General features: G+C 42.7%; 2 protein-coding genes across 2 annotated transcripts in view; one reads left to right on the forward strand and one right to left on the reverse strand.

The window, feature by feature from the left end:
- Positions 1 to 202: 202 nt before the first annotated feature.
- Positions 203 to 14,969, forward strand: LOC143288325 (coiled-coil-helix-coiled-coil-helix domain-containing protein 2-like). Its single transcript, XM_076596698.1, has 4 exons — positions 203 to 359; positions 4,179 to 4,335; positions 7,183 to 7,405; positions 14,181 to 14,969. The coding sequence occupies exons 1-4, from the start codon at positions 322 to 324 to the stop codon at positions 14,195 to 14,197; spliced, it is 435 nt and encodes a 144-aa protein (XP_076452813.1). The 5' UTR covers positions 203 to 321; the 3' UTR covers positions 14,198 to 14,969.
- Positions 14,970 to 17,392: 2,423 nt separating this feature from the next.
- The window catches only part of LOC143288324 (kinesin-like protein KIF22), a 32,255-nt gene continuing 24,647 nt past the window's right edge, over positions 17,393 to 25,000 (reverse strand). Inside the window, exons 15-17 of the mRNA XM_076596697.1 lie at positions 22,665 to 22,789; positions 20,947 to 21,006; positions 17,393 to 19,306 (exon numbers count right to left, since the gene is read on the reverse strand). Of these exons, the coding sequence (XP_076452812.1) occupies positions 19,280 to 19,306; positions 20,947 to 21,006; positions 22,665 to 22,789 (212 nt within the window). The 3' untranslated portion in view covers positions 17,393 to 19,279. The remainder of the gene's footprint in view (positions 19,307 to 20,946; positions 21,007 to 22,664; positions 22,790 to 25,000) is intronic.

Genomic DNA, 25,000 nt, shown 5'->3' on the forward strand with positions numbered 1-25,000 from the left:
TGATTCATAGTGACGAAATCAAAATTATGACATGGAAAAATAAATACAAGCGAACTGACAAACCGATAAACATTCTGAATTTAACATTGAAAGGATTTGGTTTAATGTGGTAAGATTATGAAAACGTCCATTAGGTAAAGAAATTAAACCGCCCCTTTTGAGAACCAGCCAAATAATTCGACCAATCAGAACCACGTATTCGCTGTACTGCGCAGGTGAGACGCAACGGAAGTTCCAGAAAGTGCAAGGTCGAAGTGTCTTTCGTCAGTTGCACGCTTTATAAGCTCGGCACGTTTCACCTGGTAAACAACAGAACACAAAATGCCTCGTCGTGGAAGGTCATCACCAATGGCAAGCAGGTAAGTTTAGAGTGACTGTGAGAAGAATGCTGATGAGATGAGACTGATTGTGTAAAGAGGCGTTTGGATCGCACTTTGACCGTGTGATAAAACGTGTTCGTAGCAGACGACCTTTCTAGAACTTTTCGTTTTTACACAGTAACAGTGTCTACTGTCACTGATGTCATTGAAGAATCTGATTTCGTCATTTTAAAAATGCGTATGTTTTATTTATTTAATTTCTTTTTATTGCAGTAGTTCCTCTGTTTTATTTTTCCCCCCATCAATTTTCGTGCTGTTCTCCGCCATTGTAATCGACAGAAGGTGTCAGACTCAATGTTGTATTTTGCTTTTGGGATTACAATAATGAAACACGTCAAAAAAGAACTTTTTGAGTTTGCATTCCTCCATCTTAATCCATATCATATCATATCAGTATCATGGCTTTAGTTTTAGGCTTTATCAGCCTTTCACCGGCATGGTGATATTTTCAAATTTTGACAGGTTATACAAGTGTTTATATAAATAAATATGAGTGCACAGTTACTTGGTATGGCAAGGTTCCAATGGAGAAGTTCATTTGGAAATGATAATCCTTCCAGTGTTTATCTAATAAGTTTTTTTTTAAAGAAATTGGATCCCATCAGTAGTTTTGGTGACAGGTCATATGGGCATAAAGATTTTGAAGGCAGTCACCTATTCAGTATTTGATTATCATAATGTAATTATGCAAGTTCCGCATGTTACATAAGATTCTGTCTTGCATATGCACGCACCAACACGTGCGAACACACACACACACACACACATAAATGATAGGGGGAAAAAGAAGAAAACTGTCAGTGGCAAAAAAAAGTACAGTTATCTGTGGAGGAAATCAGTCTTTTATTATCAGAATGTAGTTTATTTATGTCAACCAAAATTGTTGTAAATATTGGGGAGCAGTCAAACAGCATCAAACTCATCAATCATTCAATGAACAGTTTCAGAATGCAGTCTAATAAAATAGAATAACTTCAATAAGTGATAAGAAACTCTAAGGAGAGCTGGACAGTACAAGGTCTTCAAAGAAGTCCCCCCTCAGTCAAGTGTTTCAGCCCTTAACTCCTTACACTCAGAGGGGGCAGGGCCACACCCAGGTCACGACTCCTGGATGCCATTGTATTGCCGCCTTTTTTCTTTTTTTTCTTGGTCCTCAGCAGTTTCGAACCCACGCCTCCAGGGTGGTCGCCACTTCAGGACTGAGTCACCTTTTCTGGCAGATGTTTTAACTACTGAGCCATCGTACGCCTAGTTTGAGTTGGGAAATTTAATCCTGATGAAGTTTACTTTCATTCCTCCTCGACCAGATCCAGCTGGAACTCTTTTCTGCTGCTTCTGCCATTGTCTTGAGAGCCCATGTCCTCACTCTGCCAGAAATTGACAGCTGTTTCATGAGGCTGTAGGCAGATGCACTGAAAAACCCTCTTGCACCAATCTCTATGGCGAGCACTTTGGCTTGGAAGCCAGATTCTCTCAGGCTGCTGGCTAGACTGACATACTTCTCAGTCTTGTAGTCAAAGAGAAGCTCCAGCTCATGAGTGATTTGACTTTGGGAAAAGCAGTGACAGTTGCGACAAGACAGCAAGAACAAATCAAGTTACAGGAACAGGGACAGTCTAAAAGTAGGGACATTGATGGACACAAAGCTTTCAAGCACGGTTCAGGCCGAGGTTCTTACTCTGGCATAGGTCGGGGTAGAAGCAGTGGGTGTGGCCATGGTGGAGCTGCAAGAAACACAAACTCGTCAGTTCCTTCCCAGGTGAGGAAGAAATGTGAGCGTTGTGAAGGTCTCCATGAGTCCAGCAAGACTTGTCCTGCTATTGGCACAACATGCAGAAAATGCAAGAAGAAAAATCACTGGAGTAGGTCAGTGTTGTAAAAGCTCTAGGGAAACAGTAGAGCTGCAAGAAGAAAGCGATGTGGACATAGAATCAGTGACCATTGACACAGCACAGGGCCAGTGTACCGCCAGTCGTGAAGCGCCCTGGGTAATGAACCTGACAGTCAAAGAAACATCAGTAGCATTCAAAATTGACACTGGTGCAGACATTTCGGTGATGACAGACAAAATGCTCCAAAAGCTGAAAAAGAAACCAAAGTTGAACCGTTCTGGCGTACAGCTCACATCTCCAGGCGGCAAACTGAAAACAAGAGGAGAGTTCTGGACAAAGACAGAACATAAAGGGAAACTCTAAAAGTTCAAGGTAATAGTTGTTTGTAGCGCCTTGGGTAACAACCTGCTTGATAGATCTGCAGCAGTCGAGATGGGGCTAATCAAACACCTGTGCGAGGTTGATGATCGAGTGTATGGAGCCAGTGGACTGTTGAAAACTGAATCTGTGGACATTAAATTGAAAGACAACATTCTGTACAGTGTGACCAGAGCGCGTAGGGTTCCATTTCCACTGAAAAAGAAAGTTAAAGAAGAACTAGAGCAGCTAGAGAAGGCAGGAGTCATCAAAGAAGTGACTGAAACTTGCCCTGACACAGTACTTGAAAGAAGATTTAATTTCAGAATTTTAAGTATGTAAAGTCATTCATTGTCTCAATGTAGCTAAATGAAAATTATTTAAATGGAAATAAATAACTCCAGAAAGGAGGGTGTTTAGGAATCCAAATGAGATCAGTTGTTGAGAGTTACCTTTCCCTGAACTGACATGACCAGCTTGCAAAGGGCGTTGTACTCACTGCTTAACCAAGTACTGAATAAATCTGTGTGTACCAATATATCATAGTTTGTTGTGGTATGCAAGCTAAACAAAGAATTCGCATACAATCCCTACAACCCAAACGCAAAAATCTATACAACAAAGCCATGGAAGAATCTTTATTATCCCACATGATTGTATGACAGTATCAGAATGTGGCACTATCTTAGCTTTTTTTCTGTGGCATGCTTTCAAGAATGAATAAATGTGTATGTGCAGAGCACTCAGCCATATCTGGGTTATCACTTTTAACTGGTTCAGTGCCAGAGTGTTTTGGGGTGGGGTTTTTTATTTGGAAAAAAAAAAAAGTGTCTCCTTGCCCAGGAATTTTGAGGATCCAGTCATAAAATAATGGGATATACGGAAAGAAAATATACTTTTTTGTGTAGGAAACTGAATGTAGATTCTGAATCAGGGCCTTTTTTCAAAATTATTTGGATTGTAGCTAACGTTCAGGCATTTAAAGTGAAGATGATAATTTTTGTGCAACAAGAAAGTCTAGTTCTACCTCCACAGAATGGCATGCATAAAGGAAACAAACAAAATACAACTTGAAATAGCATGTCTATTGTCAGATTATAGGCTGTAGAAGAAATTAAAACAGGCTATATCTACAGTATAAGTTTATGAAAGCAAATCACAACTGGTCTTGACATGTATGTGAATAACTGTCCCAACAGTGACAAACGTGGGTACAGTCAACATAAAAAGTCAGGTTTTTCAGAAACTGAGCAGGCAAGCTTTTTGACTGCAAAGAGCTTTCCCCAGTTAAAAGGTGAAGTCCTTATCCGTCCATCTATATGTATACATATATTTGAGCTTTGCCAAAACTCAGACCCTGTCCCACAACCACCAGAAATGGAGAATGTTGGTGATGTGTTCAGCATTGCAGCGCCCTCATGACCAAACCAGTTCAGGACCAGTCACAGTGATTTGTATATGGGATTTTTTTGTTGTTGTTTGCTTGTTTGTTGTTGGATTTTAGTGGGGGGGTGGGGTTGGTGTGTTTTTTTTTTTTAATCAAGCAGCAGATGGTAGGAAGGCGTTTCTCACGGCCATGGTCACTGTCATGAAATATTTGTGTCTCCAGGCCGCCACCCCCTGCTCCCAGAAGACCCATGTCAACTGCTCCAGCCTATGCTCCCCCAGCTGCTCCCGCCCCAGCCGCTCCCATGGCCCCCAAACAGCCTGGCCTCTTTGCCCAGATGGCCACCACTGCCGCTGGCGTCGCTGTCGGCTCCGCTGTGGTACGTTCTCTGCAGTATTTTTACTCTTTGTTTCAACCACACAGTTGAGGGTCATCCACTGCACAGAGCAGCGTCGTCATTATCCCGATTCATCATCAGTACAAAAAATGAATAAATAAAATTAAGTGACCCAGATTCTGTGACCTGTCTGTCTTGCCCTGCTGTCATGGTGACCTCAGTTTTGGTTTCCCACCATGTCTGTTTTTTGGGTGAGTTCCTGTCTAGGACCTTGGGGTCTGCAAGTTCATGGTGGTGGTCTCCACTTGGGGAGGGGGGGGATGCCTACTCAGTCTGGCCCTGTGACTGAGCGATTACAGTCGACAGTGTGGGTCATAAAGAATGGGGTGGGTCGTGCATGTGTTGAGTCAGAACTGGCGTGGAATGAAATGTTTTTTGTTGTTGTTCCCTCCATCATCAGCATCATGTCTTTGGCATTAATCATGATTACAGGAATGATGATAATGATAAACTTGTGATAATGATAACTGTAATGATAATGCAGATTTAACGCCCGCACCTCCTAGGCAGGAAGTTTTGTGGTGTTGACAACAAAAAGGTAAACATGCATAAACATATATATATATATATATATATATATATATATATAATATATATATATATATATATATATATATATATATATATATGCATCAGTTTCAGTTTCAGTTTCTTAAAGAGGCATCACTGCATTCAGACAAATCCATATACACTGTCACACCACATCTGCTAGGCAGTTGCCTGATAAGATACAGCATAACCCAACAAGCTTAGTCGGGCCTTGAGTGCATGGATATATCAATGTTTGTGTACCTGTCACCGTGGATTTTGTTCTACTCAGTTTTGCCAGAGGACAACGCTTTTGTTGCCATGGGTTTGTGTTTGTTTTTTTCAATGCGCCAAGTGCATGCTGCACATAGGGCCTTGGTTTATCATCTCATCCAAACGTGTAGACGCTCAGTTCGATTTTCCAGTCAAACTTAGAAGGGGTGAGAGCAGAATTCTGCCCTGGACTCGTGGACTCTGTGTTGGCAGACGAGTGTCTTAACCATTTTGCGGCCTTCCTCTGTGCATCAGATACATCATACACAAGCAAGCGAGGAGGGGTTTTGTTAAGTCTCCCGTCACATATACTGCTGATTGTAGAATGAAAAGAACAAACAAGTGCACACACACACACACACACACACACACAAACTCACCTGCTCAGGCATACACACACACACACACACACACACACACACACACACATGACTAGCAGAAGCCCAGGAAGCACATCCATTAACAGGATGGCTGGCGGAACGGAAGAGGTGTGTGTTGAGAGACTGTTCAAACTGATCACATGATGGACTGAGAAGGGCCGTTCGTTCCACACCACTGGGCCGAGACAGGAGACGGAGCGCTGACCTTGACCTCCCATGCTGTCCCTCACACCCACTCCTTGGTTCAGTCTGCCGCAGAGTCAGCGCCGGCAGTCTTCAGGCAGCTATCGAAGTTACATCTCCAGGAGGTCAAGCACCAGAGGAGACCCTGCACTGAATGCCAATCTGGATACTAGTTATTGACAAGAGCGATAAAGCGAAGTTCCCTTGTGCAGCATGCACTTGGTGCACATAACAGGACCAACAGCAACAAGAGAGTTGACCCTGGCAAAAATTTACATCCACTCGTGTAATATGCATGTGTGTGTGTGTGTGTGTGTGCACACGTCACTAAAGCCTTACTGAAGGAGACGGGGGAAAAATTATGAGTGACTAAGCAGAGGTAGTTAGCTGTCAGTCGGCTCTAGCCACATTAGCAGCATGTTACACAAACAGCCCCCATGTTTGTAAAATGCTGTGAGCTTTGGTCTCTTGACTGAGGAAAGGCACTGTTTAGTTATCAGTAACAATGGTAATGATAATGAATTAATGAAAATTTTAAATGGTATTAATAATTTTTTTAAATGATGATGATTATAATAATATATTTTTTTATAATGATAATGATGATAAAAGTAATAATGACAAGAGTAATAACGATAATAATTATATAATAGCAAGTAAAAATTAAATTAGTTTCAGTTTCAGTATCTCAAGGAGGCGTCTTTGCATTCGGACAAATCCATATATATATATATACGCTACTCCACGTCTGTTAGGCAGATGCCTGATCAGCAGCATAACCCAACGCATTTAGTCAGGCCTTGAATGCATGCATATATATATGTTAAAATTTTGTGTAACTATCAGTGCGGATTTCTTCCACAGAATTTTGCCAGAGGACAACACTCTCGTTGCCATGGGTTGTTTTTTTAGTCCATCAAGAGCATGCTCCACACGGGACTTCGGTTTATCGACTAGACGCTCAGTTTGATTTTCCAGTCAAACTTGGGAGAAAGGGCGAGAGTGGGATTCAAACCCAGACCCTCACGCACTCTCTGTATTGGCAGATGAACATCTTAACCATTCTGCCACCTCCCTTGCACTTAATTGAATAAAAAGAATTCAATCACAGGAACAGGTGTCGAGATGGCTGCCGGAAAAAAAGGGTGCTAGCCAGGGGGACAAAGGGGACGTTACCTACTTCTGGGAGGTTATCGGCCGTAGTACTTTCATTTTCTCCGCATAGGCGGATAGTAGTTTCCACAGGACAGGAATGTCAGACCCCTGCCGGAGTCTGCACTAGTTGGGTCATGGTAAGTATGTTATTTAAACGTAATTTTAGATAGAAAATTTCCTATTAAAAACTTAGTAATAGTAACTTTAATGATGATGATAGTAATGATAATAATAGATAAAGATATAAATCAAGAATATAATCATTTTAATGATAACAACAAAGTTGACGTGACGACCCCTTGGCGTGCAGGGTCACACCATCGGCGCGGCCATGACCGGCAGCGGAGGGGGAGGTCACCAGCAGCAGCCGCAGGAGGTGGCGCCAGTGCAGGTGCAGTCAACACCCCAGCAGCAGGTGTACAACCCATGCCAGAGGGAGCTGCAGCAGTTCCTGGACTGCGCCCAGGGCCAGTCCGATGTCTCCCTCTGCGCCGGCTTCAACGAGGCGCTACGGCAGTGCAAGCTGCAGTACGGTGAGTGGCGGGGTGGAGTTCCTGCCTGTTGGAGACGTTGGTTTTTGTGTGTGTTTTTTGTTGTTGTTTTCTTTACAGTAGTGTGGCATGTACATGGATCTGTCTGCACACTCTGGATCTGTCTGCACACTCTGGATCTGTCCATACACTCTGGACCTGCTCCCACATGCTGGACCTGCTCCCACACGCTGGACCTGTCCGAACTCTCAGGATCTGTCCGTCCATACGGTCTGGATCTGTCCACATGCTCTGGATCTGTCTGCACTGTGGATCTGTCCGTCCGCATGCTCTGGATCTGTCCCCACACACTGGATCTGTCCGTCCGCACGCTCTGGATCTGTCCACACACTCTGGATCTGTCCATCTGCTTGCTCTGGATCTGTCCCCACACTCTGGATCTGTCCACATGCTGTGGATCTGTCTGCACTGTGGATCTGTCCGTCCGCACGCTCTGGATCTGTCCCCACACACTGGATCTGTCCGTCCGCACGCTCTGGATCTGTCCACACACTCTGGATCTGTCCAGCCACACACTCTGGATCTGTCCATCTGCTTGCTCTGGATCTGTCCCCACACTCTGGATCTATCTGTCTGCACACTCTGGATCTGTCCGGCTGCACACTCTGGATCTGTCAGTCTGCACACTCTGGATCTGTCAGTCTGCACACTCTGGATCTGTCTGGCTGCACACTCTGGATCTGTCTGCACACTCTGGATCTGTCTGGCTGCACACTCTGGATCTGTCAGTCTGCATGCTCTGGATCTGTCTGTCTGCACACTCTGGATCTGTCTGCACACTCTGGATCTGTCTGGCTGCACACTCTGGATCTGTCTGGCTGCACACTCTGGATCTGTCTGCACACTCTGGATCTGTCTGGCTGCACACTCTGGATCTGTCTGTCTGCATGCTCTGGATCTGTCTGTCTGCACACTCTGGATCTGTCCGGTTGCACACTCTGGATCTGTCCGGCCGCACACTCTGGATCTGTCCGGTTGCACACTCTGGATCTGTCCGGCTGCACACTCTGGATCTGTCCGGCCGCACACTCTGGATCTGTCTGTCTGCACACTCTGGATCTGTCCGGTTGCACACTCTGGATCTGTCCGGCCGCACACTCTGGATCTGTCCGGTTGCACACTCTGGATCTGTCCGGCTGCACACTCTGGATCTGTCCGGCCGCACACTCTGGATCTGTCTGTCTGCATGCTCTGGATCTGTCTGGCCGCACACTCTGGATCTGTCTGGCCGCACACTCTGGATCTGTCTGGCTGCACACTCTGGATCTGTCCGGCCGCACACTCTGGATCTGTCTGTCTGCACACTCTGGATCTGTCCGGCCGCACACTCTGGATCTGTCCGGCTGCACACTCTGGATCTGTCAGTCTGCACACTCTGGATCTGTCCGGCTGCACACTCTGGATCTGTCAGTCTGCACGCTCTGGAGCGTTCGCACACACTGGATCTGTCTGGCCGCCCACTCTGGATCTGTCCTTCTGCACGCTCTGGACTCTGGATCTGTCTGCACTCTCTGGATCTGTCCACAAACCCCGGATTTGCTCTGGATCTGTCCATACACTCTGGATCTGTCGGCACGTACTGACACCTCCTTGAAACTGATGCTGAGACTTCAAGATTTGGGTGTTCACTTTGAAGATTATTTTCGCAAATTGAGTGAGTGTACTGAGTGTGCTAGATTTAACCATTGAGTGGTGGTCTCAATTTTCTAGTGCTCGCTTTGAAGAATATTCCTTATCGATTGATTGGAGAGTTAGTAGCCTGGTTAGTGGTGGGACAGTATTCAGTGTTCGTTTTGAAGATTGTTTCTGATTGATTGATTAGAGAATGATCCGTTGAGTAGTGGCTGAGTTTTTTTAATTTTTGAGGGTTCACTTTGAAGAATATTGCATATATTAGATTATCAGAGAATTTATCCGGCGAGTGATGGCTGACTGGCGTATTCACTTTGAAGAATATTGCATATTTGCATATTTAAATAATCAGAAAATTTATGCAGTGAGTGGGGGTTTGAGTTTTCAGTGTTCAGCGAGGCGCTTTGACAGTGCAAGCTGCAGTACAGTGGGTGCTGATTGAGTTTCTGGTGTTCGCTCTGAAGATTATTACATATTGATTGATTGTAGAATTAGCTGGTAAGTGGTGGTTCAGTTTTTCAGTGTTTGCTTTGAAGGTTATTGCAAACCAATAGATCAGAGTTTTCCTGTGACTGGTGGTTGAATTTTTCAGTGTTTGCTTTGACGAATATTACATTAAACTGATTGATAAATGGAGAGTTAGCTGGTAAGTCATGGTTGAAGTTTCAGTGTTCACTCTGTAGATTATTGCAAATTGATTGGAGAATTATGTGGCGAGTGGTTGAGTTTTCAGTGTTTGCCTTAAAGAACGTTACGAATTGATTGATTGGAGAGGAAGAGGAGGAATTTTGTTTAATGTCAGCGTCACCCAGCCCCACCACCCCATCAACAGTTCAAGAAATAGGTTACATTGTCAGGATGGGCAATTTCTGGACAAATTTTTGGAATGCTGTTTGTTATTATGTGTCAAAAATTGCAAAGTTTAATAGATTATAGCTTCCTCCCTCCCCCTTTCCCACACCCCTTTCATTCCCAAAACTTCCTTCATGTTGCAAATCTTGATAATGTTATGAAGCATTTATGTAAAAGTCTAGTCACTCACCTACTCAGGAAATTGTATGAGTTGAACTAGTATATAATTCTGCATCCACAAAGGATGATTTGTTTTTGTTTGTTTTGTTTTTTTGTTTTGTTTTGTTTTGTTTTCAGTTCCCCGGCCACATTTTGGGACATTTTGTTTTCTATATTTCAATGATAATATTGATGAGGCGTGCTGCTGCTGCTGTAAGTTTGAGCCTCCTTGACAGGGCTGTACTCTCATGAAGGTCTATTTAGGTTTGGGTGTACTCCACAGGGCTGTACTCTCATGAAGGTCTATTTAGGTTTGGGTGTACTCCACAGGGCTGTACTCTCATGAAGGTCTATTTAGGTTTGGGTGTACTCCACAGGGCTGTATTCTCATGAAGGTCTATTTAGGTTTGGGTGTACTGGACAGGGCTGTATTCTCATGAAGGTCTATTTAGGTTTGGGTGTACTCCACAGGGCTGTATTCTCATGAAGGTCTATTTAGGTTTGGGTGTACTCCACAGGGCTGTACTCTCATGAAGGTCTATTTAGGTTTGGGTGTACTCCACAGGGCTGTACTCTCATGAAGGTCTATTTAGGTTTGGGTGTACTCCACAGGGCTGTACTCTCATGAAGGTCTGTTTAGGTTTGGGTGTACTCGACAGGGCTGTATTCTCATGAAGGTCTATTTAGGTTTGGGTGTACTGGACAGGGCTGTATTCTCATGAAGGTCTATTTAGGTTTGGGTGTACTGGACAGGGCTGTATTCTCATGGTCTATTTAGGTTTGGGTGTACTCCACAGGGCTGTATTCTCATGGTCTATTTAGGTTTGGGTGTACTGGACAGGGCTGTATTCTTCATGGTCTGTTTAGGTTTGGGTGTACTGGACAGGGCTGTATTCTTCATGGTCTATTTAGGTTTGGGTGTACTGGACAGGGCTGTATTCTTCATGGTCTATTTAGGTTTGGGTGTACTGGACAGGGCTGTATTCTTCATGGTCTATTTAGGTTTGGGTGTACTCCACAGGGCTGTATTCTCATGGTCTATCTAGGTTTGGGTGTACTGGACAGGGCTGTATTCTCATGGTCTATTTAGGTTTGGGTGTACTCAACAGGGCTGTATTCTCATGGTCTATTTAGGTTTGGGTGTACTCAACAGGGCTGTATTCTCATGGTCTATTTAGGTTTGGGTGTACTGGACAGGGCTGTATTCTCATGGTCTGTTTAGGTTTGGTTGGGTGTACTGGACAGGGCTGTATTCTCATGGTCTATTTAGGTTTGGGTGTACTGGACAGGGCTGTATTCTCATGGTCTGTTTAGGTTTGGGTGTACTGGACAGGGCTGTATTCTCATGGTCTATTTAGGTTTGGGTGTACTGGACAGGGCTGTATTCTCATGGTCTATTTAGCTTTGGGTGTACTGGACAGGGCTGTATTCTCATGGTCTATTTAGGTTTGGGTGTACTCAACAGGGCTGTATTCTCATGGTCTATTTAGCTTTGGGTGTACTGGACAGGGCTGTATTCTCATGGTCTGTTTGGGTTTGGTTGGGTGTACTGGACAGGGCTGTATTATTATGATGTATCCAGGCATCAGCCAGACTGAGAGATACAGACCTCTGCAGTGTTGGTCAGGAAATTTGAACAACACACCCAAAGAGGCATCTGTGAAGTAGATGACCCACAACTGTGTGGTCCCAGTCTTCCCGTTTGAGCCCATAGCTACACTCAACGCTGGGCAGGAGCCGGCCATGGGCAGGAGGAAACTGACTTCTGTTGGGGCTTGAACCCACGTCCTCCCAGTCATCAGCCTGTGACACTAACCACTGAACCACAACACTTGGTAAAAATGAATCATGTTGACTTGCCTTTGAAATTCAGACTGCTCAGTTTGCACGAAGATTGGAGACTTGATTATCTAACGTATTTTTTTAGCTGAAAATTTAGTCATGATTAGTAACGACCCAAAGCTGACTTTTGTGTCCTCTTGTGTATTCATTTTATGTGTGTGTGTGTGGTACATAGGGCAAGTGATGCCAAATCAAGGCAGTAGCGATGGCAGAGTGTAGGAATGGAAAAGGTCCAGTGTGTAGACAGGCTGCATTGTTTCTGGGTAAGTTCAGGCGAGAATCAAATACAAAGTTGCGAGTCTTCTGCTTTTCTGATTTCCACTCACCTGGACCTGCCTATCTTTCTGACCTCATCAGTGTTTACACTCCCTCAAGAACTGCCTGCTCTTCCTCTTGACTGTTACCTTTCTGAAAGTTCCTCATGTCAGTACAAGAACCGATAGTAAACGCTCTTTCTTCTTTGCTGCTTCCCATGCCTGGAACAACCTTCCTCATCATATCCGTTTGTCTGACTCTGTCTCTGCCTTTCACTTTTTTTCTAAAAACTCATCTTTTCAAAACCTGTCTGTAAGCGCTCTTGGTTTCCTACATTCAACACAAGTGTCCCCATGCCAGCCAGTTCACTTTGCATGTATGAAGAATTGCAGGGGTGAGGGGGAGGAGAGAGAACGCGAGTGGTCATGAGTGGTTTATGGAAATTTTTCTTCCATGTGAAGTACCCTGAGCTCTTTGGCAGAAAGGGTGTTATACAAATATACATTATTATCTTCTTCTTTTTTCTTCTTTTTTTTTATGAGTTCACTCTCAGTCAGTTGTGAGCACTGTCAAGTGAACTATACATCAATTCAAGTACTGAAATCAAATTTTGAATTTTTCTCTCCTGTGGACAATAAACACTGAGACATTTGTCACGCTTCAAACGTTAAAGCCAGACACTACAGTCAAATAACGACTTTTTTTTCTGTCCGACTATATCTCTTTTTTTTTTCTCTTTTTTTTTGTCTGCTAGGTGTATCATCACTTGTGAATCACAAAAAAAAAGTGTTCTTAGATTTCTGTGAATACCCGTTGCTATGGAAACAAATCAAAATGGCCACCAAACAATGTATCAAAGAAATCAGGTTTGTGGTCCATATGGTGCATGCAGACACTTTTTGTTATGTGGACTTGATACACAATGACATTCTCTTCATTTTCACGTGAGATTGTGTTGATTCTTCAATTATTGTACTTTTTATGAATTTTTGAAATTTTGGGCACTGCGAAATCCTCAAAATTTACAATGGGTAAAAAGATTGGAACTGCAATGAATTAAAACCCAAAGAATATTTTCATACATACTCGTGACAAAACTTCAATAAAATGTCATAAAACAGTCATGGAAAGTCTCATGATTGTAGGTTTACTCATCATTGAGCAAGTCCAAGGTACTTGACGACTTGCGTCGAAATTGAACAAAAAATTATGAATAAATACTTTCATGATTCAGCAAGCAATCTTTATTGGCAACTTTTTCATTATTAAAGACATCTTTACAGTGGAAAAACTTATGCATATGATAGAAGAGATGTTCAAGAATCAAAATCCATCAAAAACCCAAATCATGAAAAATCATCATTTTGGTCTCTTTTGCACTGCCGTGTCCCCCCTTAGCTGGGCAGACTGTGGTGTTTCAGTTTGTTGATCTGGGTTGTATCGTATGGTATTGTATTACTCTTTGCAACAACAGATTTCTCTATGCAAAATTCAGACTGCTGTCCCCTCTACACTATAGATGGCTGGGTAAGAAAGATTTGATGATTGATTGCTTCAAGAAAGATCTGACAACCTGTTTTGCCACATTGATTTTGTTTTTTGATGATTGATTGCTTCAAGAAAGATTTGACAACATGTTTAGCCACATTATTTTTTGACGATTGATTGCTTCAAGAAAGATTTGACGACATGATTTGCCGCATTGTGTTTTTTGATGATTGATTGTTTCAAGACAGATTTGACGACATCTATAGCCACATTGTTTTTTGATGATTGATTGTTTCAAGACAGATTTTACGATATGATTAGCCACATTGTGTTTTTTGATTGATTGTTTCAAGACAGATTTGACGACATCTATAGCCACATTGTTTTTTGATGATTGATTGTTTCAGGAAGGATTGACGACCTGTTTCACCACATTGTTTTTGGGGGTTTTTTTTGATGATTGATTGCTTTCTTGGATTTGACAACATATTTGGCCGCCACATTGATCCTGTTTTTTCTTTGTTTCCAGGCGTGCAGCAGGCCTGATGAGGTGACCTGGGGATGACGGTGAAAGGTGAATGGAGACATGAACGATGGAGAACTTGGCAACCAAGAGTGAATGAAAACTGGTCACCTACTGTGGCCTTTCAGACAGCCCTGGACAAAAAGACAGAGAAACATAGTGCCCGGAAAATTTGTTGTAGATGATGCAGTAGGTACTAAATGCATCGGACCGTGTTCATTTTCTGTGATCTGATCATCTTCCCAGTAGTGTGCATACTATTCTCACCTCTCTGCTTTAGCAGATTTGGATGGAACTCAGGAAGTGCTTTTTGGGGTTGTAGTTGTAAATGTTAAAAAAAAAAATAGCCATAAAAATGTACTGTATTGATTTTAGTCAGGAAGATTAACTAAGGATGATAGTTGTTTGTGGTACACAATGATAGTTGTTTGTGGTACACAAAGAAAGATTCGTGACGCTTTGTTCCTGTGACACTAATTATCACTGTTACTCAAACAAGATTGGGAGTGATCTTGTTCAGACTTGTATTACCCTCTCAGCTGAAGAACAGTACCTAACACAAACACTTTGTCCTTTCGACAGTATCGCTGTTGTTGCAAAATCAAACTTTGCAGTGATCTTGTTCAGACGACTGTTCTCTGATCTGGTAGCGGTGATTACATATCAAAGGTTCTTTGGTATTCGGTGGTGTGGAAAATTGTCATAGGGTGTGGCATCTGCCCATTGTGCTTTTTATTGCAACAGTGATAAAGAAGTTAGTTTAAAAGGAACTCATTAAATGTTTGATGAAGATTATTTTGTTTAGTTCAGTGTGTTTATGTGTAAATGCTCATGTTACGTGCCACAGCTGATGTCAGTGGGGGTTTTTTTAATACCCGGGTCGTGGGTCATCCCTTTCTTACACATCACTGTTGACATGACGCCATACTCATGGCCTCCTGTCGCCAGAGGCACTGTGGCAGAATCAGTGAGGCGTTGGACTTCTGATTCAGTGTTCACTTTTGTTCAAGGTTCGAGGCCCCTGTTTCGACATGGTGTTGTGTCCTTGGGGAGGGGGGGTGGGGGGGGGGGGGTACTTTAATCCGATTTTCCGCCCCACACCCAGGTGTGAGTGGGTACCCGACTGGTTGGAGAGGGTTAAAACGGCGGAAGGAGGGGATCAGGCCCCCACCTTCCTGTGCCCAGCTCTAGGTACAGTACAGTGGACATGAGTTTGCTTCTCCAGTGACCCCCCACCCCAAACTATCACCAGAGCAGTGACAAATCTATGCCAGGAAAAAAAAATGAAGAAAACCTTTGCAGACAGAAAGCGAAGACAGAGACAAGAGTGAAAGAGAAAGTGAAGACAGGAGACAATGAGTTCAAACCTGAGCTAGTGTCTTGAACTCTTTAGTGCCATAGAATGTATCAGGTATGATGCTTAGTTACGTCACTGATGACGTTATTAGAAAAAGGGAAATAACTCTGGAAGGCTGAAAATTCACAGAGTTTATCTTGAATGGTGTATTTCCAGACCATTTTCTCAGTTTTAGGCTTGTTTTGGATATACTGTTTTATGACTTGAAAACCAGTTTCTGTTGTTTTCCCCCTGGCACTGAAGGGGTTTTAACCATGTACCTTGGGGTGTGTGCACAACCCACTGATTGACAGAGACCGGGCACACCCTGGTGAGGTGTCTTACTACTACTATCACCACACACGAATGATCCAAAGGGAAGAAAAGTAACTGTCGGCAGCTTGCTATCATCCCACACAGCTCAGTACACAACACCCAGCACACAGTTTCAGAAGAGTGTGCCAAGTTTTTTTATTTCAGCACCAAAGTCCTAGCGTGCTGTGCCAAAGAAATTTTGTTAAATCATCACACAGCACAGCTTTGTCAAATGAGCGTCTGCATGCAGCACAAAGAAATCAATCAGTCTTTTTTTTCTTTTTTCTTTTTTTACAACAGTACAAACAGTGGTAGGAAAATGGTGAGACAGAAAGAAGGAAGGCAGACGAGTTAGGGGCTGTCATGTGACGTACCAAGGCGAGGACTCGGCCCACTCCTAAGTACCCCAGTGACAATCTAAAAAGGAAAAACAACAACAAAAAACCAATAGATCAGACCTCCGACTTTTCACCCAGGAAAACACCAGGTAAAGGTGCACAACACTTCATTCACTCAAACAAAAAACATGGTTCCACCTATTTTCTTATTCCCTTCCACAACCACCTCACTCTATCTACACCCTTCACTTACCACCTGAACCCAATGCAGGCCATTCAAAATTCAATCAAAACACAACAAAACAAACTTCACACTCCATGCTTCCTCACAATCCCACATCCACAGATACAAGTCATGCCCCCTCGTGCTCTCTCCGGTGCTCCAGACAACTCCCCAGTCCAAGTCATTCACGCAGTATGTTACAATTAAGAAAATGAATGCAAGGAAAGAATTATCATGACGTGCGTGGTTAGCAAAGTCTTGGTACGATGACGTAGGGCTGATAGGAAAACATGTCATTGAAAGGTCATTGCTATAGGAACCGCATCATAAAACGGCGTTGAGTCGATCAGCGATTTCAATGAGCGAACGACGCTTCAGCCCAGACAGCAGGGAAAAACGGTTTCTTCACCGCTCGCAGCGAAGTCCAGAATATTTCAAGTCATCAACCGAGCGACTGATAATTCTACCTGCCAGAAGGAAAGACTTATGGGTGCGTGGGTATGGACAGGGCAGAAAAGTTGAAGGAAGTTCGATTCGTGGAATGCGGGGCCGGGGTGCAGTCAAGAGTTTGTTAATTGGAAAGTTCTAGGTTAGAACACGAGTGTGTGTTGAAGTTTAGTACCCAGTGTTAGATTAGAAGAAAAGGGACAGTAATATTGAGTGTTCGTATGAGATTTTCATCGATGGAAAATTGATGTCCAATAGAAAAGAGAACCTTGGAACAAACCTGTGAGTTGGAAGCTAGTTCGTATATTGTTTTTTTTCCATTTGAGAATTAACTTTGTCTTCGTTTGAACTTTAAGAACTGGTGTACTTATGGTTACTGTGGATGAAGCGTCTGACACTTAAAAATCAACGAACCTGGAAGATTTGTTATTACATTGCTACATCTGCCTGTCAGCTTTGTTGAGTAGTGTGTTAATAGCTTATCTTCCCATTATTCAAGTTACTCTACGTAACACAGCACAAGCTGAAGCTGTCACCTCGGGGGGGGGGGGGGGGGGGGGGGGGGGGACCAGGTGAATACAGCCCACAGGAAGAGAGGGGTGGGTGGAAAGACAACCCTGTGGCCTCCGCCAGAGACAGAATAATAACAATGGGAACTGTCCAGAGACTAAACAATAAACATTTCTCTCTATGGCAGGTACATCATGAGAAAATAATTCACACAAAAATAAATGCCAATAAATAAGCTTACCTTAACAGCTAGTGAAACCTGGTCAAAGAAATCAATGTAAGTATAAATAAATTTAAAAAAATTAATTAAAAAAAACAACCAGAAGTCTCCTCCACCCGGCCGAACAAGGGCACAGGTAAGGGCAGGGCCTGCAGACACCCTAACTGAACCCTGGCTGACGGAACAGCCAATACCCTCCCCTTCAACCGAATGAAGGGGAACCAGGGGTACCACTGGACAGACTGACCAGTAGGCCTTCCAGTCCAACAACGGTCAGCCAGCAGACAGACAGACAAAGAGAGAGACTCAAACCTGAAACCCCAAGCAGTTCTCTCAGAAGCATGATAACCACATGAGCAGCACGGACTACATTGCCATAATTCACACTCGCACATACTCCTCTGTATGGCAACCCTATCGTCACAAAAACTGGTATACATGTTGTCTTCCCCTGGAATAACAAAACCGGGAAAAGACGTTTTAACTGTCAACCGTGACAGTGGCAATGGATTGGGAAATTTGTATGGCTTCATCATCTTTTCTTTTTTTTTTTTTACTTTTTCTCACCACTTCCTCTTACCATTTTTCAAAATCTTCCTCCACAAAATGACTCACACTTGAGTGGGTCTGAGTGCTAGTGCTTCAAATGAAACTGCGTAATGAGATCCTGTGTGTTGAAGTTTACACCCACGGTGTCATTCCAGGCTGGTCTACACAGACCTCGGGGCCATTCTGGGCTAGCCAGATTTGACCCTGACCGAAAAAACAACAGGGGGGGTATGAATCGGCTGCTACACCAGTACACAGTACTGTGTCCAAACAAACTGGCTTGTTCTCATGACTGACTTAACATAAATGCATCAACAACTGTCACCTGAATCACTGTGACTTATAACAAGGAATAAAACATGCATTTTTTTTTTTTAAACGTACATGGTCATACATGTATTCTTTTCTGGGCTTCTGTTTCCTTAGTATAAAACAAATATTTAAGAACCTTACTTACTTCGTTTCCATTCTTGTTCTCTTGTTCTTTCCTCTTCAATGGAAAAAATAAAATATATATAACATAAACATGTACACATGTAAATGCTACTGTTCCTGTGGTTTTTTCAATGATACATCCCGTTTCTCCATGAACATTAAAAACTTCCAACACATATAAATTCCACATCATGATCTTCTGCATAATTCTACAAAAGCACTCCCCCAATAACCCTTTATAAATAAAATAAAAAATCTCTTGCCAGAAGAGCCTTTGAGTTTCCAATAAGAGACGCAAGCGCCATGTTGCCGCTTGTTTACGGTGCAGTCACCAAGATCAAGATTCACACACACACACACACACACACATACACATACACACACAGAGCTGAAGAACAGTGTTCTTACAAACGGATTTCACACATTTCACAGCCATGAAGAAACCGTGGTGGTAAAAAAAAGTTCTTCACTAAAACACACACAACAAAGAGACCCTACTCGTCCTGCTGTCAGAAAATCATCCGAATTCCGTTTCACACTCCACTCGTACACAACTGACACCAGCAATGCTTTCCCGCCCAGCAGTGTCGTTCACAACAACAGCCACAGCTTCAGGCTGACACCAACTCTGGCAGTGAAGTCAGAACACATCACGTTGCCGTGTCGAAGCTGCCCGTGTTACATGTAATACACCTCCACAGGTGGTGGTGTGCCTTTGCTTGTTTCCGCTTCTCAGACATCCGTCAAGATGAAGTTTCTCTGTAACACCAATTCCCAAGCACAAGTTGATTTAGAAATGTTATCACTTTGATTCTTTCTATAAAACTTGTCAATGTTTGCCAAGAAAAACAACAAAACACAAAAAAAGAAGAACAAAACATCCATCCTCTCACAAATCAGAAAGAACTCTTTCAATAAAAACTGTTTGCTAAAAAAAAAAATTAAAAAAAAAAGGAAACCAAAGAAGTTTAACTTTATCAAATGAGAAAGTCTGGTTTGGACTTATTCTACAAGGAACATTTCACATCTACACATGATATATGCATAGTTGCAAACACGCACACATACATAAACACACACAGACACACACATGCACTCACACACACAAAACCTCACACACTTCACACGTGCAGAGAATGTTCAAAGGCACAGTGACATGCGCAACAGCTGAATGGTTAAAGCGTTGGACTTTCAATCTGAAGGTCCCAGGTTCAAATCTCGGTGACAGCGCCTGGTGGGTAAAGGGTGGAGATTTTTCCGATCTCCCAGGTCAACATATCTGCAGACCCGCTAGTGCCTGAACCCCCTTCATGTGTATATGCACGCAGAAGATGAAATACGCTTGGTAAAGATCCCGTAATCCATGTCAGCGTTTGGTGGGTTATGGAAACAAGAACAAACCCAGCATGCACACCCCCGAAAACGAAGCCTACATGGCTGCCTACATGGTGGGGTAAAAAAACAAAAAATGGTCATAGACGTAATATGTTACATGTCTTTCTGAGTGTGTATGTGTGCTTGCCTGAAACCTGACTGAATGACACAGGAAATGATTGATGAGTGCCCAGTGGCAGCCGTCAGTTGGCTCTACCCAGGCAGGCAACCTGTTGTGCAAATGACCCCGTGTTTGTAAAGCGCTTAGAGCTTAGTCTCCGACCAAAGATAGGCGCTATATAAATATCCAAATATCCATATCATTCAATCAATCACAGTTACATACACAAACTCCTAAAGCCAAACCATAATAAATTTCTCTGAATAGCGAGCACTGAGAATGGGTGAAACAATTCATTAAAAGATGGCATCAACTGCTGGCCAAACTGAGTCCTCCCACAAAATGTGTGATCAGTATCAAACATCACCTGTTTTCACCATGCCAGCTGCAGATTCACTATATTCTGATTAATCAACAACTGCATCCAATATTTTTCCTTTTGGGGGGATATGGGGGGGGCGGAGGGAAGAAGAAGCAGACCTGTTCAACACAATTTACTCCTTTTTTCCCCCCCTTGACCAAGAGTTATTTTCCCTGAAAGGAAAGCAGAACTTTTTTTTAATAAAATCCCTGAAAACTGGAAGCCATGACACATACCGCAACCTACAAACCACTTACTGGTACCATCAAATGTCTGTCAGTCACACGCACACAAAAAATACAGTATACACATCACATGTTTATCAATTTGCACAACAGGCTGCCTACCTGGGTAGAGCCGACTGACGGCTGCCATTGGGCACTTATCATTTGTTCCCTGTCATTCAATCAGGTTACAGTCACACACAAGAAGATAAAAAAAAGTCCAGAAAACTAGGATGTCACAGATAAGTCAGGGGTACAAAATGTCGAGTCAGGAAACCAGGACAAAGACACAGAAGACGACGACGACGCCACAGCTCACCTGAAGCAGACTGTGGACGTATTTCTCCGTGAAGCCCGGAATCCCCTTCAGCTCCTCAAACTGTCACAAGACAGGCACAGCTTTACAGCGCTTCTACACACCACTGACATCACTGGACACAAAATGTTCTGGGCCCACATTATAATTATGAGAGGCAGGTTCTTAAAAAAAAAAAAAAAAAAAAAAACAACAATAGAAATAAACAGAATACAGTTCATCCCAAAAAAGTCACTGTGTGTGTGTGTGTGTGTGTGTGTGTGTGTGTGTGTGTGTGTTGCAATGAATGGACAAATATCTTTAGGGCACAGATTAGTCAACCGTTGAGCACAAATGTTAATGTTGACATCAAAAGAAATGTAGAATTTTAGATTAAACATGAGTCTGGATTTGCTAATCACTTAAAAAACCCAAAAAATTTTAAGCAGAAAAGCTAAGAATACTTTTTGTGCCGAGCTCTTTACAACAGCAGAGATGAGTTTTTATGTGGAGACGCATAAACAAGGGAGAGTGTCACCTGAAAAGCAACCTCACCACAACACAGAGCTCAGAGAGGCAGACAGGAGGAGAGGCCTTACAATGGACACAGGAAGGAGTGGGGCTGAGAGAAAACTGGAAACCTGGGTGAAACATGAATCTAACGTTTTTCTTACGTTTACAGATTTCAGAAAGAAAAAGAACTGTATTCTGCCATTAAGAGAAAAAAGTCCTGCATCACTATCTCTTTGCACTCTCCCTGTCTTTCCCACCTTCAACCTCCTCAGCCATCCGACCCACCACATGTCATCAACACCCCCACCACATGTCATCAACACCCCCACCACATGAACACCCCCACCACATGTCATCAACACCCCCACCACATGTCATCAACACCCCCACCACATGTCATGAAAAATACAGTACAATACAATACAATACAGTAGAATACAATACAATACAATACAATACCAGTACAATACAATACAGTACAATATAATACAACACAGTACAATACAGTACAATACAACACAGTACAATACAATACAATACAGTACAGTATAATACAATACAGTACAATACAGTACAGTACAATACAATACAATACAGTACAATACAGTACAATACAGTACAGCACAATACAATACAATACAGCACAATACAATACAGTACAATACAGTACAGTACAGTACAATACAGTACAGCACAATACAATACAATACAATACAATACAGTACAATGCAGTACAATAAAATACAGTACAATACAGTGCAGTACAATACAATACAATACAATACAGTACAATGCAGTACAATGCAGTACAATACAGTACAATGCAGTACAATGCAGTACAATAAAATACAGTACAATACAGTGCAGTACAATACAATACAATACAATACAATACAATACAGTACAATACAGTACAATGCAGTACAATACAGTACAGCACAATACAATACAATACAATACAATACAATACAATACAGTACAATGCAGTACAATAAAATACAGTACAATACAGTGCAGTACAATACAATACAGTACAATACAGTGCAATACAAACAATACAATACAATACAGTACAATACAACACAGTACAATACAATACAATACAGTACAGTATAATACAATACAGTACAATACAATACAGTACAATACAGTACAGCACAATACAATACAGTACAATACAATACAGTACAATACAGTACAATAGGACTCCAAGTGAAAAGTGAACTGACGGAGGAGAAGTGTCCGTGGGTCTGCCTCCACTCAAAGATGAGCCTGGCCCTCTTCACCCCCACAGTGTGCAGCTCCTGCAGGCGTTTCACCGGCGCCGAGTTCAGAATCAGCAGGAACTCCTCGTCTGTGTCATCAACACAACGCTGGTTTGGTTATCGCTGGTGTTGCAGAAACTAGCTCATATGCATAGCTGCCGACCTTCCACACTCAAAATCAGGAATCCTGTCGGGGAGTGGGTTCAGGAGGGGGGCGTGGGGGGGGGCGTGGTGTGAATCGATAAATGAAAACTGTTCCCCTATACTGTCAAGTAAAGCACTGATAAACCCTTTTTCCTCCGCTGATTTGCTGCCCACATCGACAGGCGCAATAGCCGAGTGGTTAAAGCGTTGGACTGTCAATCTGAGGGTCCCGGGTTCGAATCACGGTGACGGCGCCTGGTGGGTAAAGGGTGGAGATTTTTACCATCTCCCAGGTCAACATATGTGCAGACCTGCTAGTGCCTGAACCCCCTTCGTGTGTATATGCAAGCAGAAGATCAAATACGCACGTTAAAGATCCTGTAATCCATGTCAGCGTTCGGTGGGTTATGGAAACAAGAACATACCCAGCATGCACACCCCCGAAAACGGAGTATGGCTGCCTACATGGCGGGGTAAAAACGGTCATACACGTAAAAGCCCACTCGTGTGCATATGAGTGAACGTGGGAATTGCAGCCCACGAACGCAGAAGAAGAAGAAGAAGAAGAAGAAGCTGCCCACATCGCATCGACTTTAACTGCTTGACGCCATGTTGGCAAAACAGCACTGGTGCCTTGCGCGTACGCAGTAACTCAACTCCGCTATTTTCCAGTTGAAAAACATGGAATGGTGTATGTACCCAGCAAGCAGGCTCAGTTTCTCACGGGGTTTGGGGGAGAGGGTAGCGGGGAGAGGGGTTGTTGTTGTTGTTGAAATTTTGATATTCGGAAAATTCTGCAAAAAATCATAATTTCAGAATCGGAGCCAGAATTCCGAAAAATTAGGAATGGTTGGTAGCTATGCATAGGCAGACTGATAGTTTCAAATACTTGAAAATCACCCACCACTATTGGTTGGTTATCGTTGGTGTTGTGGAAACCTCATATGGCAGACTGATAGTTCCATATACTTGAAAATCACCCACCAGTATTGGTTGGTTATTGCTGATGTTGTAGAAACAAGCTCAAATGATAGACTGAATTTTCCAAATACATGAAAATCACCCACCAGAAAGGCAGACAAATTTCTGGAATGCACAACCATTCTGCTACTGATTTCTTGCTTATCTGAGGTCATTCATATCGATATACTTTTTATTTTGTGTGTGTGAATGTGTGTGTGTGAGTGTGAGTGTGTGTGTGTGTGAGCGTGCGTCTGTGTGTGTGTGTAGTGTGTGTTGTACTTGTTTCTCAATGATTCTTGGTTGACCTAGAGACATTCATAATAAATATTTCTGAATAAAACGGAGCCAGGCTGACTCTAAACAGGGAAATAATTGCTTGAAAATAATGAATATACCATTAAAACGGATGAAAATTTTCATCTGATCTTTCTGTTGGCCAAACATTTTGTTTGTAGATGTATGTTAAATGAAACACAACCAATCACGTAAAAGTTTCAGACGGACCTCAACAACAATTCATGTAAAACAAATATTTCACAGAGTCTGAACTCAACAGAAATTGGTACCCACAGAAAAGACTTGTGGGACATAATTTTAAAACATTTCTGAAACGCACATCTGATTTACCAAAAGGAAGTGTTACATATCTTTGTTTCTGACCTATTTGTGCAACCCTGTCTTGCTGTTATTATTGCTGCCTACTCATGACAAGACGTTTGCTTTGAAGATGAATGCTCTTCATGATAAATGGACTTCTGTATGTGATCCTCACACATCATGTCCAACAGCTCTCATGAGTATGCATGAAAAAAAAAAATTCAAAAAGATTAGTATGTTGTAGTTGTTGGGTTTTTCAACTGACAAGACAAAAGACTAAGTTGGGGAACATGGTTTTAGTTTCACTGTACCAAACATGAGGAACTCACTGCAATCCAGTCTGCATATCACTCCACCTCTGAATGATTTCAAGCCAGTCTGAAGACATATCTGTTTTGCCAAGCATTCCCTTAGCCATGTGACAGACAGTGTGTGTGGATGACTGTTTACGGTACGTGTGAGTCATGAACTGCATCAGTGGAGGGTGTTGAGCACACTGAGGTGCGTTTCACAAACTAATGCGCTGCATGAAAGTGATTCATTATCATCATGTTTGGTAGGTGGAGGAAGGCGGCAAAATGGTTAAAATGCTCAGC

This window comes from Babylonia areolata, chromosome 12 (genome assembly GCF_041734735.1).
Source record: "Babylonia areolata isolate BAREFJ2019XMU chromosome 12, ASM4173473v1, whole genome shotgun sequence".
Classification (NCBI taxonomy): Eukaryota; Metazoa; Mollusca; class Gastropoda; order Neogastropoda; family Buccinidae; genus Babylonia; species Babylonia areolata.

What these genes read in the sequence shown, in the direction of transcription:
- LOC143288325 (XM_076596698.1), top strand. Translation starts at nt 322, where the DNA reads ATGCCTCGTCGTGGAAGGTCATCACCAATGGCAAGCAG. An exon ending in TCATCACCAATGGCAAGCAG is followed by an intron (nt 360 to 4,178) that starts GTAAGTTTAGAG and finishes TTGTGTCTCCAG; the next exon opens with GCCGCCACCCCCTGCTCCCA. An exon ending in TCGCTGTCGGCTCCGCTGTG is followed by an intron (nt 4,336 to 7,182) that starts GTACGTTCTCTG and finishes CTTGGCGTGCAG; the next exon opens with GGTCACACCATCGGCGCGGC.